At 31.6% G+C, this 19944-nt stretch overlaps 1 protein-coding gene and 1 long non-coding RNA gene across 2 annotated transcripts in view; one reads left to right on the forward strand and one right to left on the reverse strand.

Moving 5' to 3' along the window:
• LOC148281485 (agrin-like) overlaps positions 1-19944 on the forward strand; it is an 808766-nt gene that overhangs the window by 422636 nt on the left and 366186 nt on the right. Inside the window, exon 2 of the mRNA XM_088226633.1 lies at positions 6743-6778. Coding sequence (XP_088082759.1) covers positions 6743-6778 — 36 coding nt within the window. The remainder of the gene's footprint in view (positions 1-6742; positions 6779-19944) is intronic.
• LOC148281486 (uncharacterized) overlaps positions 1-19944 on the reverse strand; it is a 281181-nt gene that overhangs the window by 204847 nt on the left and 56390 nt on the right. The gene's annotated exons all lie outside the window — the stretch shown is intronic.

Genomic DNA, 19944 nt, shown 5'->3' on the forward strand with positions numbered 1-19944 from the left:
TCATCCAAATAAATTTTCCGACCAGTTTGTAAACACAATACTATTTTTTATCAACAATGTTTTGAGTTTATCTATTTTTTTGTTGACGAAAACTGAATTCAACTAACAACAACAACAACAACAAACCATCACGCCGTTTCCCCGTAGGGGTAGGCAGAGAGGATAGAACGCCATAACACTCTTTCTTGGCATACAGACCTCGCTTCCTCTACATTCATACATCTTCTTATGCACGCACGCCGATTATTCCTACTTTTGACATGTCCATCTTCAAGTATTTGATGGACTTGATCGTGCCATGTCTTTCTCGGTCTTCCTCGTTTTCCGCATCCATCAACATTTGCATCGTAGATCCTTTTAGCCGTTCTTTCGCTGTCCATTCGCTCTACATGTCCAAACCAACGCAGCACCCCTTTCTCGATTCTGTCAATAATGTATGTCTCAGCCTTACACACTTCACGGATCTCGACATTTGTGCACCTATCATACATCGTTTTACCACACATTCGCCTGAAGGATCGCATTTCGACAGCATTCAACCTACTTTCATCATTATTTTTCCAATTCCATACTTCGCTCCCATACATTAGAGTTGGAACTAGAACTCCCTTGTGAACTGCTAGTTTAGCCTCCTGCGATAAACATTTGTTTGCCAAAGTAGATTTTAGTGCACCGTTCACCCTGTTCCCGGCACTCACCCTCCTTTCAATATCAATTAATTCAACTATACGTGAATTAATTAAGTCAGAATCTCATACGCATCAATAAAGTTTTCACCCCTTTAACTTCACAAAGGTCAACATATGGAAGAATTGAAGGAATACAGATGTTCAAACATGGGCACAATAATGAATGTCGCACAGTGAATAAAGTGGCCAGCTAAATCACACAATGACAGGTCATAAATCCTGTAAATGTATAGACTTCTAAACTTAATTATATGAAATGTTCTTCACCTCTGTTGTAATTCACTTCATAATTCCTATAATCCAAGATACCTTTACTTAATTGAGATTTGTTTCACCATGTTCGTATTAAAAATCCATTATTTTTTGTACACCTATGTAAAAAGTCTAAAACAATTCATTATGTAAAAAAATGTATGTGTATACTAAACTAACATTTATTGTAAAATGTCTTCCTCACCATGGGTAATCACAGTTTTACCAACTCAACACAAGATTCCTGGCCTCATAGAGTAAGGGATACGTGATGTATTTTTTTGTAACATGTAACGTATAGTAAAATTCCTAAATATTTTATGAATTCAATTATATAATGTATTTTTGTGAAGTGTTTAATAAATAAACAAAAAATCACTTACAAACAAACTTGGTAAACCAGCCAATGACAGGTCATAAGCCATGTAAATGCCTAGACTTCCATATTCCCTAATTTAAGGTATTCTCCATCCCTGGTGATATTTGTAAATCTTGATAACTCCCGAGGGGATGAAATCCAGTTTTTTGTCTACGAACGTTGGGACAAACTCAAATTTTGTAATAAAACCAACTGGTCCAAGAAGAAGTTAAAAAATTTAAAAAATGTTTTCAGGCGTTGCCTAGTATGTGAAATAATTCAGTCAGATGAATCTCTTCACAACAATAAAGGTTTCAGCATTTAAACTACACTAAAATCAACAAATGGGAAAATTGAAGGAATATGGATGTTCAAACATAGACGCAATGGTGAATGTTACACAGTGTATAAAGTGGTCACTTAAACCAGCCTATGACAGGTCATAAACCCTGGAATGCCTAGATTTCCATATTCCCTTATTAAAGGTATTCTCCATCCCTGTTGTTATTTGTTAATATAAGATTAAATTCTTTTTTATAAACGTTTATATTCATTTCTTCATAAATATTTCCAGCTAAAAATGAAATGTCAGAAAAACTAAAATAGGTATTTTTGGAATATTTATGCGTTCATGGGATAGCAAATGTCAACCCTATACATAATTTATGAATATATTTAAACTTAAGTTAATTATTCAACTTGAATTTTGTAAGCGACGGGGAGGAAACTAAAGTCGGTAGGTATAATATTTACTTATTTCGATGTCGTCGTGCGAAAGGGTTCCTTTTGCTTCATCTATCATGCAGGTATGAAAGGCTGTGTAAACATTGTTTGGGGATGTAAAATTAATTTCCTGAGAAAGACAACCCTTTGCCCGTATATTTGTTTCAAGGTCTTCCAATAACTAATGAGTATTTATTATCTGTGTCCGGGCAGGTGAAGAAAACCGTTCTTAGTGCAAAATAAAAACACTCGTCCAGAACCTTGTATCACCTGTTTTATGAAGGTAAGGTGATCATTTTCACCTGATGCCTTCATTCAGGATTTTTACCCGAGTTGAAAACACTCGTCCAGGATTTTAGTTCTACTTCACATAGACATATGTATTTTTCATCTGCCTGGACACAGAAATCGCAGTTTAAAATATTTATGTATATATTTATTGCGTTGTATTACATAAACGTTTGATATAAAGTTTTTCATTCAAAATATTCTTATAACGCTTCTCAAAATTATGTAAAATTATCAATAATACCCAGAACATATCGGATGTTAACACAAGTTTTGTCTGTTTTTTCCAATTTTAAAAATGAACACCAAATGTGAAGTAATTGTTTTTAATATTTAAAGCATTAACTTTGTGCTCAAAAATTTTCCTAAATATTATTAAATATTTTTACTCATATATAACCACTTACCGACTTTTCTATGGTTTGCATGTTGGTTTTGCATGTTGATTTAATTGGTGTCCTGATGAAGAGACGGGAACGTCTCGAAACCGGTAGACATATAAAAGTCGGTAAGTGGTTATAAACAAATATTTAATAACATTTTGTAAAATAATTGGTTAAAGTTACGTTTTTCCAAAGAAAATTTTCTGCTCCATAATAAATTATGTTTGCTTTTACGTTGTATTTATTTGATTACATGCCTTTAAAAATGGAATGTCATGTAGACAAAAGTGAGCATTTTCGGCACATTTTTCTGCTTGCGTTTAATCAATGAAATAAATCTGCCAAAACTGCTCGCGATATTTGCGAAGTGCAATGTATTCTCCATCATCATTTTACAGCAAATAAGGCAATACTTTATTGCATCCTCACCGTGCACTGTGCAAATATCGCGAGCATCTTTGGCAGTTTCATTCCCTCGATTGAACGCGAACAGAAAGAGATGTCGAAAATGCTCACTTTTGTCTACTTGACATTCCATTTCGAAGACTAGTAATCAAAGAAGATAATATATGTAACGTGAAAACAAGTACATTATCTTGTCGAGCAAAAAGTTTTCTTTCGAATAACTTATAACCTTTACCATTAAGGTTGACTTTCAGTGCTCGCTTTTAAATTTAGAAAAAAAACAAACAAAACGTTTTTAACACTTAATACAAGGTGTACATTTATTATTATTTAATCATTTATTGATGATATTGAATTTTTTTTGATTAGGAACAGAGACACAGTTTATAGCGCCATAATCAAGAATGACCCACTATTTATTATAGCGATAGATTTACTTGAGTCGATATTTCTCATGTCAATTAATTTAAACTTATGTTAAAAGTCAAAGAAATATTAGTAGTAAAAATTAAGTTAATATTTTTATTTTATATTATTTTCTTGTTTTCTGTTTTCGGTTTGTTAAATATGGTTTCTATCACGAATATTATATCTTCGATCTAAACATTTTTGTGCGTATGGACATCTCACATTAATAACGAAATTACTATATTTATATATTTGTCGGCCTCGTGGCGTATTACGCCAGTTGGTCAGTGCGTTTGCCTACCATGCGAGAGGTTTCGGGTTCGATTCCCGAAATGGTTGATGTAATATTTATTTTTATGGGTGTTTTCACACCAGAATATTTTATAGTCCCTGGACTGGTACCTGAAGCGTAAGACTGATCATCTTACCTCCGTGTTACAAAAATGATTAAGAAACGCTGTGATTGGTGTACCAATACAAAGCCCTATGCACCATAAGGTGCGAAAAGGGATTGATAATGAATATATTTGTACTAATTTGCTGTGTGTTTACATTATAAAATTAAATTAAAAAATGAAGCAAATATTTGATTTATTGACTTTCTTGGAATAATTCACCAATTAGAAAACTATTTATTTTTACACAAATATATTTCCTTGAATAATCATTTAAAACAATTTTTTTTTCAAGTATTCAAATTAGTATAAAAAATGACTTCCGGCAGAAAGAAGGACTAAAATTGTAAAAGTTAATCCGATGTTTTATGGGTATAATTAATCTCTATTTTCCTTTGAGGTTAGCCTTAGTAATCTTGTCATTACAAGCCTCTCCTGGACTTGTAGTTCGAATAGTGGAGCACCCTTGTATCTACAAGAACGGGGTGGAATTAACTTTTGACACGTTAAACGACACCCAAGGTGACAATCTTACACGGCCAGGTAGTGATAAATAAAGTTGCAGGTAAATAAAATTATTCATTATGACCCGTTCCAGGAAGGTCCTACATACGAAGGGTTAATCCTGGACGTAGGAAGGGATGATAAGCCACTCTGTGATTTATTCCATTAGAGGGTACGATTCGCCAGGGACCACTCTGTTAAAAATATTTTACTTTCGTGTACTCTGATTAATAAGCAAACATTGTGTGAATTTCCCAGTTTCAAATTCTTATTATTTAAAATTTTGAACATTTATTTTAGCTTTTATGTTAGATTTTGTGTATTTTTTTTTCTTTTCATGTTGCCCACTTTTAAATAAACTTTATTTTTTCAAAAACAACAAACGTCATCGTTACCGCTGCAAGCTTTTTTTTCTATAAGTCCCCGGGTACATGCATAACCAGTGATTTGTGTTAACCGTAACTTTTCTCAGGTAAAAATCTTTAAAAAGAAAATTTAGTTGAAAAAACTCCCCTCGCAGTTAAGTAGTTAACGCATCCGCATACCATGTTTTATGTCGTGGATTTAATTAACGTGAAGATCGGCAAAAAAGGTTTCTTTAAAAGGTAGTTTCACAATGAAATATTTTACTGTCTCTGGATTGGCACCTTAGAAGTGAGACTGATCTTCATCTATTCGTGTTACAGTGTTAAACTGCAGTAATGTAGTACCTTATGCGCATTATTGACGCGAATATGAGGGTTTGATAATGACTACCAGTTTCCCTGATAATATGGTAGTTAAGTTCCAGAATCGTCATGCGTTAGACGGGTCATCTTATTTGCGCGTAACAAAAAACTTATTCAAGCTCTTATGTAGAGCCCTATGCTCCATTTGGTGCAAACAAGGGGATTGACATAATAATTATTTACTTTTTAAAGACTTGGTTAAAAAGGTAATAATGTATTTTTTTTATTACGACTGCCTCGTTTGCGAATTATACAGATAAAGAGAGCGAGATGTTTTAGGATTTGATAATTAAAAAATAAACTTGGTTGTTTGGTTTTTAAATGTAAAATTAGAGTAATGATTTTTTATATTCTGAGCTTCTGGACACTCGTAACACTGTTTCTGCATAGCACGTTTCTTTTAATCGAGATTGTGTTTATCCATTACGGAATTTGATTAATTTTGCAATATCATTTGATTAAATAAAAAAAATATTGTTCACACCCCTTTTAACAAATCACTTCTCTCATCAAACCCACTACCGCACGAGACTGGATATAATTGATATTAAAAAGCGAAAAACGGCAAATTCGAGCAAAATTTCACCTTTTTTATCGGGACGCGCTCTGTTGTTAAAAAAACATTAAGCCTCTGCCGATTTGGAATCTTTTTAGTCGAACAATGGTGTAGGAAAAACGTTGGTCATTATTCATTTTTGGTGTTAATGTCACTTTTCATCGCTCCAGCAGTGATGCATTCCATTTCGCTTTTGGGAGCTTTTTGCTTGGTGAATAAAATTGTCACTGAGATTTTCGACCCAAAATCATTTCTGTGCGACTGTGTAAACACCAGTTGTACCATAAAATGCTATGTTTTGAAATGTTCAAAGTAAAACAATAATATATATATTTTTTTAAATGGGTAGTTTTGTTTTATTTTTCTTCATACAATACATTTTTTTCATTTTTACCAAATCGTCAGAATGATTGAACTTTCAACGTTTGTATCATATTTGTTTTTTTAAAATTATTTGAATTTTTATAACATAATTGTTTAAAAATTAATTTCTGATTATTGAAAGGGATGAGGTGATGCAGGTTACTTGTAAACAATGATAAGAATTCCGTCGCTATCAAACTATTATTTATTTATTTTATTAGATAAATCAACAAACTTACTCGTACATGGATATTAAAAAAAAAACAATTTGTACATATTTGTCGATACAATCCCACATCCCTCGTGTATTTTAATTCAAATTAATTTTATTTAATAACCTTCAATTACAACAAGTTTTTTTGACAAATATTTATCATACAAAATAAATTGTACACGTGTGGTTATATAATATTGTTTATCAAAATTAATTACCAAGATATTTTCCCCGAAAGATGAAAAAGGATAATGCTTTTTATTTCCATTATTAAATGTACGTATGAATGTCAATTTAAATTATAAATATCCACACGTGCGCACTCTTATAGATTGCTGATACTTACAATGCGATACCCTATGTAATTTGCAGTACCGAGACTTTATCTACCTTTCAAATAATATTTGTATACAAGTTTTCACCAAAAACTTTTTTTTTTAATACTCTCATATTTATATCATTTTCTTCTGTTTCAGATATGACCTACAAACCTCGACAACCGTTACCCGAAGGTAATTTTATTTTATCTATTTTAATCAAAGAAAACTGGTCTTTTATATCTCGTTGGCTGGATCATCTGTAATTTATATTTAAAAACATATTTTATCTTCCATCAGTATTGCATTTTGCAAACTCATGGTAAAAGCGGAATTTTCCATATTTTTTGCTGAATCCGTATTTTAAAACTGAAGCTTTAATCAAAATGGTAATTTGATGAGACAAACGCGCCATAATGCAATGTATTTACGCACCAAAATAACAAAATAGTATACTACGTTAAATTGAATTATGGATATGTGTAACAAGAAACTCCTCCATTCAAATACATTAAAATAAATATATGAAGGTAAAAACGTCATTCAAATTAGCAATTTCAATATCCTTGTAAAAATTCTCTGTAATTTAAAAGGGGAGGTGTTTTCCACATACCTAAATTTCATATCCAGAAGTGTGCACTTTTTAATAATCATACCTGTCACGATGTCGTGAGAGTGATGAAACCGATTATTGATCAATCAAAATAAGTTGATCGAAAAAAAGCTTTATTTTTTTAATGTATAAGCTTATTAATTAATACGAAATGGCCAATTTCGATAAATCTTCTTGTATTATTTTTCCAAAAAAAAATATATTACGTAAAACTGTTATAACGACCACAAGAATACAATTTCGTTCGATAGGGTTTAGGTGTTGGAGTTATTAATTGCCTTAAACACTTATTATTTAATTGTTTTATTTATTTATATTTTATCTTATAAATCATCTTATGCAAAAACATATTAAATTATTTAATAACAAAAGGTTTTGCAAAACATGTAGGTATAAAAAATATTTCTTAAGCGTTTTCTGTATTTCATATATTATTTTATATTTCATATTATTTACCATTCAACGTTATGTCTATATTATGCAATTATTACAATTTTTGAGTTTATTGTTTTTTTATCCAAATGTTTGTAGATAAAATACTGAATTTCATCCCCTCAGGAGTCATTAAGATTAATAAATTACAACAGGGATGGAGAATACCTTAAAAGAGGGAAATCCAACTGGTCCAAGAAGAAGTTTAAAAATTGTAAAATTGTTTTCAGGCGTTGTCTAGTATGTGAAATATTTCAGTCAGATGAATCTCTTCACAACAATAAAGGTTTCAGCTCTTTAACTTCAATAAAATCAACAAATGGAAGAACTAAAGAAATATGGAAGTTCAAACATAGGAAATATTGTGAATGTTACACAGTGTGTAAAGTGGCCACTTAAACCAGCCAATGACAAGTCATTAGCCCTGTAAATGCCCAGACTTCCCCATTCCCTTTTTTAAGGTATTCTCGATACCTGTTGTTATTTGTTAGACAATTTTCATTAAAATAAACTTACTTTTAAATTATTAACTAAGTTTAAAATTATCATTAAACATAAACTAATCTCAGTATTTAATGATCATTCAGGGTTTCTTAAACTTTCCATATTTTCTTTTATTATTTGTGTGTCTTTTTCTGTATTTAAAAATGGACATAAAATAGGCGAATCGTCCATAATAATCTATGATGCGCAGCTAACCATTATGTTTGACTAACAATAATAATGTTTTATAGTAGTTTCAAAAATGGGAAAATAAATAAAATAATCTGTTTTTATTAAATAATAACGTCACTGTTTATATCTTCTTAAAAAAAAAAACTTCTAAAAGCGCACTCAGCGCCCAGTATTTCCAGTGGAAAAAAGAAATTGGCCCATTACTGCAGCTTATTTCTCCATCCAAAATGTATTCAGTATTTTAACATCTCAAAACCCAGTAGGTATACTTTCCTTCCTGAGTTCACTCGCAGATTATAGATATTATTTGAAGGCTCTCTATTTGGATAGTAGCATTTCGAACATTATTTCCTAAAGAACATTTTCGTTTGATAGTATTCTGTTGACATATGACGCCAGTCTTTCGTCCACCCGTTTTAGTTAGTGACGCTCCGCTCACTTCAGTGTCAATTTTGGCATTATTCATTTTTATAAGGAAATTTAGCGTACGACGAGAGTCCGGTGACATTTTCATTGCAATACTATTGCTAATATTTTATGTCTGATGTGTTTAAGTTTATTCAGAAAAAAATAAAATATTAATGTTTCCCAATACGTAAAAGAAAAAAAAAGTACTGTAAGAATTGGGAGTGGCGGCATACAATAAAATGTTTATTTTTAATAAGTCAATATTTTCTTTATAAAATGTAAATTCCAAAAAAAAATGTCATTGTTTTAAAAAAAAATAATGCTTACCTATAAAAAAGGTCACCGTTTACCACTGGTACATAAGCAAGCTTATTGCAAAATATTTTTTTTTTTTACTAAACAGTTAAATAAGTGCTTTTATTGTTTCATGTTTTAATATGCATGGAAAAAATTGGATCGGCTTTATGTGTTTAAAAAAAATTTACTTAATACTCAATTTATAATAATCGGAATCTCCATATCTGTTAAGATATTATATATAATATTTAGATTATGTCTATTTAAACAAAATTTAATATTCATTTTAAAATGTGAAACAGCAGCGTTTACACCATAACGTGCAAACTGGTAGAAGAAAAATATATGCTCCATTAATATACCCAAATACCTCGCGCCTAGTTTGAAATAATCAAATTTAATGAATCAACGCGGAACTATAAATTACCAAAGAAAACCTATAGAGCTTTTCGTAAGACTATAAGTATTGCTAGGAAATGGAGGTAAAATATTTCCCCCGTCAAATAAACAGGCAGTGTTCTAAAGTTACGCGTGATTTACGCGTAGGCACTTGTATTCTAAATCTTTTAACTTTACCCCTTCCAAATCCAAGGGATGTTTGAATACAGATTTCTAAGCGACATCTGTACTAAAAATAGTAAGTTAAGTTTTATTTTCTAATCGCGTGATACTTTTGTATTACTCCTATTATCGGCTTTATACACACGAAATATTTGAAATCTAGATAAGATGTATTGTTATATAAATGTTTCGAAAAGCTCGTCATTGATTTTGACAAAGGGACCAATCAAAACTTATCTCTCGAATATCACGAACCCGGGAAATATATTTTTAGGAATAAAATGATAAGTTTAGGCAGATAACATAAATTGGTGAGCTTAAAGAATCGTATCTTTATTAATTCACACACGAATGTAAGATTATTTGTATTGTGCTTAAAATGGCAGTCTAGAAATTAATAATGAAAAAATGTATTTAGACATTTTAAAGATAAATAATTTATGTCCTCTGGAGAAATCAAACACGTGACTAGAGTCCCAAAATGCCCAAATACCCTAAAAAATAAACTTTTACGTCGTTTCGCCATTGGGGTAGACAGAGATAATAAAGTGCCATATCACTGTCATACAGACCGCACTTCCTCTATTTTCATACATTTTCTCATGGAAGTATGCCGATTTTTTCAACAAGTGGCATGTCCATTATGTCTGAGTATTTATTGAATGTATTCATGCCTGTCTTTCTCGGTCTTCCACGTTTTGACCTGCATAAACATTTGCATCGTTAATATTTTTGTACGTTCCTTCATCCTTTCACATAAATATGTATCAAACATTAAAAATAAAATTTAAAAAGCGACACATGGAAATTTATGCTAATAAAAAATGTTAAATAAAGAATTTTCCTAAAGATTCTAATTAAATCCTTTTATTTATTATTTGTAATTTAGTAGTGTAATTCCGTGCTAATAACAGTCATTTTGTTTGGATTTTTACTGATTGAATCCCCAGCTAAATGCGTGCAAGGGGTTTAGTTAAATGATAAGCTACCCCAGGAGAGATTACCGTTAACCAAGAGTGTAGGACCAAGGCTCCAGAAATGCGTGGGAGGTAAGTATAGGGGTAGGCATTAAGCTAAGTGAGATTAAACAGACAGTGACTTTGCTAAATTTGGGTACCGCCATTGTGTTGTGTGATTCATTGAGAAAGCTGATATTATAAATAACCAACATGTTTCTTTGAAGAAGAGTAGGAGGAACGGTCTTGTTACTAAGTTATTCATTCCGACGATGACGTGAAGACATTTTTCCTTGTTTTCTTCTTAAATATATATATGTATGTACATAATATTTTACTCGACCCCATTCTCATTTCCTCATTAATTATACAACTTTGCGAATATTAGATTAAATATAAATAAAAACCTGTAAAGACTTAATGAGTCAAAATTATACTGGTTTTTTTTTTGTGACAAAACGTATATAAAACACAAGTGATTTATTTATTTAATACTTCTGCCTAATGGTCAACACATTTTTTTTATTTCTTTCTTCGAAATAAAAAAAAACAACAATATATCAATAACACTTAAAGATTAACTTGGTGGTCAAATATTTCAATAAACGTTAGTTGATATTTGTAAATAAATGCTTACCAATTTATCTTTGTGTATCAATTTCGAAAACAGTTCCCGCCTTCTCGTCGGGACATTAAAAAAGTAACATGCAAATCCCGCTGTACACTTTCACCATATGTACTGAGAAAAACAAATAACTAACATGCTCATACGATACATGCTATTAGATGCCAACACCAACTTGCACTAATTACAATTTTTAATATATTTAATCTTGCGTGAGCAATGGTTTTAAAAGAAGGAAGTTAAAACAATTATAACCCATAGCCCATTATAAGATGTCTTGTTGTTATGGTTACCCTATACCAAATACACCTCTCCTCTTTTTTTCAAATATTACTCCCCCAAGATAAAAAAAAGTTGTCGTTTCGCATTGATGTTAGCTTCTAATAACACTTGTCCTATTAGCACGTTGGTTTTATATTTGTGTGCTACTTCAACAGTAAAGGTTTACAGTGGGATTTCATGTTAGTGTAATTAGTGTCCTGATGAAGAGACGGATATGTCTCAAAACCGAAAAATATTTTGAAAAAGTGATTACACTTAGCGAACATATATCACATTAAATAAATATAGTCAACTCACAAAATCAACAATTTTAAAAATCCGTCAATAATGTTTAAATGGCAGCGCACCCCAAGTTTGGAATAATTATTCTGGAAAAATTAAGTAACCAAAAGCATTCCGCTTTCTTGAACTTTACTTTAGAACTTAAAAAATAATATAAGTAAATCGGATTCAGTGGCGTTAAAGCTTACGCGTCATTAAATCTTATGTTACTTTTAAATGACGTAGACTTGAACAAACAAAAATTGAATATCTTTAGTTTTATATTCTAGGTTTTAATAATGCATTTTTACGTCAAAAAAATTGACAAATAAAAGCAATACCTTCTACTTTCGCGCATTAATTTTATAAACAATATATTTTTTATTAAAATAAAATATTACAAAATAATATTAAATATCGCTTTTTCATTACAATATTTACGTGTGATATTTATATGTATGTATGACAGATCATAAGCCCTGACTTCTATATTACTTTCTCTAAAATGATCTACATCTCTGTTGTAATATGTTATTATTAACAGCTCCCCGGGGAGTTAAATTCAGTCCTTGTCTACGAAAACTTGGACAAACTCAAAATATTGTTGAAACATACACCTGGTCCAAGGAGAAGTATAGAAATTGGAAAAAATATATATAAATCAGGCGTTGCATAGTATGTAGTTGAAATAATTAAATTAGATGAATCTCACCCGCATAAATAAAAGTTTCAGCTCTTCAACTTCACAAACAGCAACATTTGAAAGAAAAGAAGAAATATGAGGATACTATTTGCAAAGAAGGCAGATACGACAAAATGTAAGCAACATATTCTTATCCCATGCTTCAAAAATATTGACTTATATCATCCTAAAGAGAATCGAACCAAAAGTAGAGAAAATCCTTTCCAAAGACCAGTTTGGCTTCAGAAGAGGTGTAAGAACCAGAGAAGCAATATTGTCTTTACGAATACTACTAGAAAAAAGAATAAAAAAAAACCAAAACACATACATTGCATTCATAGACCTAGAGAAAGCCTTTGACAAAGTAGGATGGAAAAGACTCTTCGAGGTTTTAAAGAAAATTGATATCAAATATAGAGATAGACGAATAATCCAGGCGTTATACAAGAATGAGGCCGCTATAATCAAATGTGACGATGATACAAAAGAAACCAGTATAAGACAAGGGATAAGACAGGAATGCTCACTATAACCTGTTTTTTTAACGCTTATATACAGGGTGCGATTGACGACTTGAGAGAGGCGATGAGTCACAGAGAAGGTGTAAAGATACATGGGCAAAAGGTGGATATGATAAGGTTTCCTGACGATATTGCTTTGGTTGCTGAAAGTGAAGAAGAACAGCAAGAGGCCTTAACAACTATGGAAAGCATTCTTCAAAATAACAACAGTATGAAAATAAACAAAGACAAAACAAAGCTACTGACTGTAGGCCGAATGCAACACCAGATGAGAATAGTGATGTCAGGTATACCACTAAAAAACACCAAGGAGTTTGTTTACCTCAGGAGCAAAATAACGTGAGACGGTCGGTCTAAGAGCGAGGTCGACAGCCGTATACATCAAGCTAGACTTGCATTTAATAAAAGGTCAAAAATAATAGAATCAAATAATATAGACCTAAAACTAAGAATACTCCTAATCAAGACCTTTGTATGGAGTATCTTGATGTATGGCTGCGAGACATGGTACCTATCCGAAAGAGATAAACGGAGACTCGAGACTTTTGAGATGTGGTTCTATAGAAGACTACTAGGAATTTCCTGGAGAGACCACATTACAAATGAGGAGGTTCTCCAAAGAATCGAAGGTGGAAGCCACCTGCTCAGGACCTTGTCTAAAAGGCGAGCGAGATGGATTGGCTATGTAATACGTCAAGAAGGCCTCCTGCATGTCATAATGGAGGGGATGACCGAGGGGACAAATTCTAGGGGACGCCCACGCCGAAAGTACCTGGAGGACCTATTAGAGGACGTGCGCTGCTCATCATATGCTGACTTTAAAAGAGCCGCACAAGACAGGGAGGAATGGAGGAGAAGAATGAAAGTAATTGCTGCCAGCCAATCCCAGGATTGAGACTAGAGAAGAGATTTGCGAACCCGGCAAAATCCATCTTTCTTTATTCTGTGCAAATCACAAAAAAGTCATACAATACTTATCTTCAACTTTATTTTTAAACTTCATTTTTTTATTATGATCAGTAAATATTTTATATGTAAGCAATGACGACATAAGCATGTTTATGTCAAGAAAGAGTAGTGAAATAATAAATTTAATTTTATGCATTCCAACTTTACAATACTTAAGTAGATGTTGCCATGTTTGCCACAAACCCGATAATTTAAAAGTCCAGTTCTTACCAAGAAAGCCGTATTTTTAAATGACAATATTATAATTATTTTTAAAAATTGTATTCTGAAAACTTATAATTAGAAATCAAACACTGATTTGAGTCTAGTGAACACTTAATTGTATTTTTACAAATATAAACATATGCCCTAATAAGGCGAAACAATTGTCACGAAGTTTTTATTTTTATATGTTTATATTTGTAAAAATAAAATAAAGTGTTCAGTAGACTCAAATCAGTGTTTGATTTCTAATTATAAGTTTAAATATGGAGTTCTACAAAATAAACACCGAATCAATCAATAAATTGTATTCTGTATAAGTTTCAATTAATATCTCACATTTTTTAGATTTTGGATTTTGCTGGGTTTGCAAGTAGAACCCTCATATTTGGGTTTAAATAGGGGCAGAACGATGAATGTTACACAGTGTGTAAAATGGTCACTTAAACCAGCCAATGACAGGTCATAAGCCTTGTAGATGCCTTAACTTCTATATTACCTTCTCTAAAATGTTCTTCATCTCTGTTGTAATATGTTAAAGTAATATTGTTTAACATAGAGGTCGCCCTTCCAACATAAGCCAATGACATGCTTTAAGTACCACTGAGTCAATCATGATGATGATAACAGTGAGTCTTACAGCCGTGAGTCGGAATAAAATTTGATAGTTCCTTAACTTTCACTCGTTTATTGTTTTATTTTCTGATTAAAATATTGTTCACCTTTGTTTTATTAGGTATTTGGCAATTACCTGGTTTTTAATCCACCTCTCAACCGATATTCCGCCGTCACGCGGTTGGGTCGAGAATCTTTTCACGGTTCGGTGCCCCCGAGAAGACTTACAGCCCCCGTGGGGCCTCGCCCCCTGTGCACCGTCTACCCCTCCCCCCATTCACCCCACCCCGGGGCCCTGCGACACATTAACATTTAAGTTAATGTGACTTGGGCATAGTTTGTTGAACTGAGCTAGCCTTGCGTACATTAAAATTCCCATCACAGAGCTCTGATATTATGGTAGTTTAAAAAATTTCACAAAAATTTTTCTTTCCAAAATGTTCTTCGTTGGTATATAATATTTTTAATCAAAGTACTCATTTTGAATCCGCAATTTCAGCTTTTGATTAACAAGCCTAAGGCTACGATTGAAATAAAAATTAATAATTATTCTAAGGTATTTCTGTCCTAAGAAAGTTTTATAAAACTAAAATATAATTATTTTTCGATCGACAGATAACGCCTTTTAAAATTACCACCATAGTTGAGTGCGTTGATTCTCACATAAAGACTTTGTATCAACATTAAATATCTTTCAATTATTTCAAGGTAATTAATTATACATCAAAACAATGGAAGTACAATCTTAATTTTTGGTTTTTGAAAAGAAATACAATTTTAATTTACACAAATCATGTGTTTTTTTTCTTTAATACTTTGTCAAAATATGCCTTTAAAAATGGGGGTTTTTTTTAAAAAATTACATTTTTTAAGAAATAAAGATATATAAAATAAGTACTGTCCCGTTAAAAAAATAGTATTTACAAATTACATATTGGTAAGCATACAAATTATTTTTTGATTTGTAATTTTGAATTCCCGCAAAAACGGTCATTCCATTGGCCACGCCAATAATACGTCACGATCGATATTTTTTTGTTCCTGCTTTTGAAATTTATGTAAAACAAATTCACAAATCTTGACGTCACAACAACTAAAGCTAAACACGTCGCGTTTTTTTACGAACGTATGTTTATTGTATTTTTTTATATTTATTTATGAAAACTTTTCTTCACAATACCATATAGATTTTGAAAATACAATTAATTATTTTATGTACATTTCATATATTTTTATCGGTATTTGTAGTATGTAATATTTTCCTAATGTTTGAAAAAAAATAAACAGTCAAAATGTTTTAGTTCATATATGTAATTCTTTAAATATATATATATATATATGTTTTTAAAGAATTACATTTTATTATTTAAGATGCATATTTTTGAAGTAAATATTTCATTTATAAAGTTAATTTTTAGCGAAATTTTAACGCCAATCAATAGCACATAAAAATATAAATGTGTTGCTAAAAACTTAACGTATCAATTAAAAATTTACAATCAAAACATTTTTCTTAATAATAATTAAAATTTTAATATGTAAAAGTTTTATAAAAAGGGTATATATGATGAAGAATAAAGCTCTGTGTAAAAAATAGAACTAGAATTCCGAACGAGTGTTTTCGACTCGATGGCTACTCTCAAATAAAAATCCCGAATAAAAAACACCCACGTTTGCCTACCGTACATCACGTTCCAGGTTAATTTCCTCACCTATCAAAATGAAATATATTTTTAGGTGTTTTTGCACGGCACTGTCCACTTTTAGTCAAATAGCCAGTGGGTTTGCCTTCCATGCAAAAGGTCTCGGGTTCAATTCCTAACACGGTTGACATGAAATATTTATTTCAAAAGGTATTTCTACACTTTCATAGTTCTAGGCCTGGCACCTAAAACATAATCTTACCTTTTTGTAACAAAAATGAAAAGAATTGTGAATATTACAGTGTGTGAATTGGCCTCTAAAATCAGCCAGTGACAGGTCGTAAGCCATGTAAAGGCCTAGACTTTTTTTAAATCTTCTATTAAATGTTTTTCTTAACTTCTAACAGGGTAAATTTTAAGTATGAATTATTTCTATGTTATCTTCCAATAAGTTATTTCTATAAATATTTTTTTTTTTTTTAATATTCGTATTAAAATAACCGCGATATTTTTATTAATTTTACATGCAGCCTTAAAAACAAAGGTTAATGTCATTTCAATTAAATTCTGCCTTATCTACGAACATTTGAACATTTTAAAAATATTATTGATTAAACCAACCGGTATAAAAAAAAGTAAAAATTAAAAAGTATTTTTAGGCTTTGCCCAGGAGGTGAACTCACCCCATCAATACAAATTTCAGCTCTTTGACTTGACAAAAATTTGCAAATGGAAAAATTGAGGAAATGTGGATGTTTAAACATTGGCAGAATGGCAAATGATAAATAAAGAAATAAAAACCCAGACAACCACATTCTCCTCCCAAAAATGTTGCATCAAATTTCAATTTTAATTTTTGCACTTGGATCGACGCATCAGTGTCATTTGTTACACGTTTGTGTACAGTCGCGTTTCATGTCGGTCTCGTGGTGTTATGGTCAACGCGTTTGCCTACCATGCAAGAGGTTTCGGATTCGATTTCTGACATGGTTGATATAAAATAATTATTTTAAAAGGTGTTTTTACACTATAGTATTTCATAGTCCCTGGACTGGCACCTAAATCGTAAGACTGATCATCTTACCTTCATAAAATTTTTTAAAAAGCCTCATGCACCATTAAGGTGTGGAAAAAGAATGATATAGTTATTTATTTAATCTCACGCAGCAAGTCATTACCCCACAACTACAATCCAATAAAGATGTGCACAAGATTAACGTTGTAATGGCTTCGCATTACCTCGGAATAATAAAATAAACTCATCGTATTTCGTGGTCATCAATAATATATGATTTTTCAAAGAAAAACAAACCTTCACGCAATTTAGTAATGATAGGTAAATAAATAAATGCCACATCGTTACATTTTTACATGCAGAAAATGACATTTTCATTTTTTATATCACGCATTTTTTCATGCATGCAGATTGATTATTTCGACATTTTACATAATGTGGGGGGTTTAAAGCCCATAATCGATGACACACATGTGTCAAAACATTACACCTGAAATAGTGCGATGGCCAATGAAGCAATGTTATCGTTTTCTATAGAATCCAATACAACAAATTATGCAAATCTAACACTATTGCACAGAAAGTCGAGAGCATTGTTCTGCAGTACATTAAAATAGCTGGACCAAAGGGGAGATTCGAATCCTTCATATACTGATTTTAATTCGATATCTCAAGTATTATTAAAGCTTTTTGCCCTTAATTTTTTGCATTTTCCTGTTTTTTGTATTTAAATTTTCAAAAAGATGATTTGTTTATTTTTTTAAATTTTATAACAAAAAAAGACCTACATATCACAAGGGTCAATTTCATTTTATGTACATAAGCATTCGGCAAACTAACAAAAATGAATAAAATACGCGAATGAGTTAAATATGTGGACGCAAAAACATGAATAAATATTTGCACGATCATAAACATTTCCAACGTTTTATTCTCCTGGCGCCATATCAAAGTAGGCGCTGGGGTCGTTTGTTCCCCATTTTTGGATCATGGGTAATTTTTGGATGCTTAGTGAGGAAAAAGTTAACACCGTCTCTTCCATCGAGATACCAGCAACAAAGGTACGCGGTCTATAAGGAGTCCACAGGACGCAGCTAACGCCTAGTGGAGTTCAGTTCAGTCGACCAATCAACGTCAGACAGTCCAACCAATTCGAAGACTCTGATCCCCGCAGTCACTCAGCTTCAGCATGTAGTTTAAGTGTAGTCTCTTCAGCCCATCATCGCCGCTATGCTCGCGCTTCACAACCAAGTGATGTGTCTTTATAGCCATGCAATAAATAAACGCATAAAATATCCACATCGTTTCTTCCGTCCATCTTCAATTGTGGGAGAGGATCACCACACTCAGCAACAAGCAAAATCTTACACATGATGTAATGTGTTCATACAAGAAAATAAAGCATCCAAAAAAGTATTGAAATATCATTCACAAGATGACTAGTTTAAGTAATTACTTTCACACTTTATAATATTCCGTACTCTCCATTTATTTTAACATCAACGTTTCCTTTATTGATGATCATTTGTTTGAAACCCCAAATATTGGCTTTTGAAAAATAAAAAGTCAGTATCGAGACGCACCGATTACCTGAAAATAACTCAAAAAATACAAAATACGCTAAAAACCGAATTCAAAAAATATCAAGTCTGATCGTTTTTTCGAAACAGAATATTTCATAATGTATATTGATGCCTAATTTCAGTTATTTATATTGGATCCTGATGAAATACAAAAGAAAATTTCAATTTTAGTTTATTTAGTTAACAAGGTGTAATTTTAAAAACAAAGATTGTGTACGCGATTTGACGCGAATAACAAAAAACTCTTCACTGAAAAAATTACGTTTCAAGCCTATGTCGAGTTTCGAACAACGGTCCTCAATTCGTTTACTGTTTTTCAAACATATAAATAAAGGTTAAAACATTTTCATTATTGACTTCATGCAACCAGCTAAAATCGTCTGACATCATCTAGCTGCATAAAATAATACATTTATCCGTAGACGCACCAAACGTAACAATTCAAATAAAATTTTCAGCTACGAGTAAAGCAACACAACATCACCAACCGTTTTTTCTGCCAATCTTCAAATTAAATATTGATAACCACTCTCTTCTTCCAGGAATCCAACGAACGTTCAGTCATTTATATAAAGTGAACGAGAGATTGGATATCTTTGAGGAATTTAGAGAATCATTGAGAAGTATATTGTAAATGATCATTATAGATTAATTTGTGTTTCTTGCAAATTCTATTGCAAAATGTTTTGTATCAAATATTACATATCAAATAATATGATCCGAAATGCAACTTTTTAGGCCCCTTTTTACTTTGATGTCTAAAAACATAAAAATCTTTATACATCATCGGCCCACTCTAATGTAGATATACTTAAAATACTGTCGATTTTGACTTTCCAGTCCATTTTCTTCCACTTATGGATTTTGTTGGTACCGCGTCTTTATCAATATCCCTTGTTTTTGCATTCATTTATATTTACATCGTAAATCTTTTTAGCTGTCCATTCGTTCTGTTTATGTCCAAACCATCGCAGCATCCTTTTTCAAACTTCGTTGACAATGCTCGTTTCAGCCTTAACCAA

Source organism: Micrasema longulum, unplaced genomic scaffold, assembly GCF_059751315.1.
Source record: "Micrasema longulum isolate JH-2025_06_02 unplaced genomic scaffold, ASM5975131v1 h1tg000453l, whole genome shotgun sequence".
In the NCBI taxonomy this organism is placed as follows: Eukaryota; Metazoa; Arthropoda; class Insecta; order Trichoptera; family Brachycentridae; genus Micrasema; species Micrasema longulum.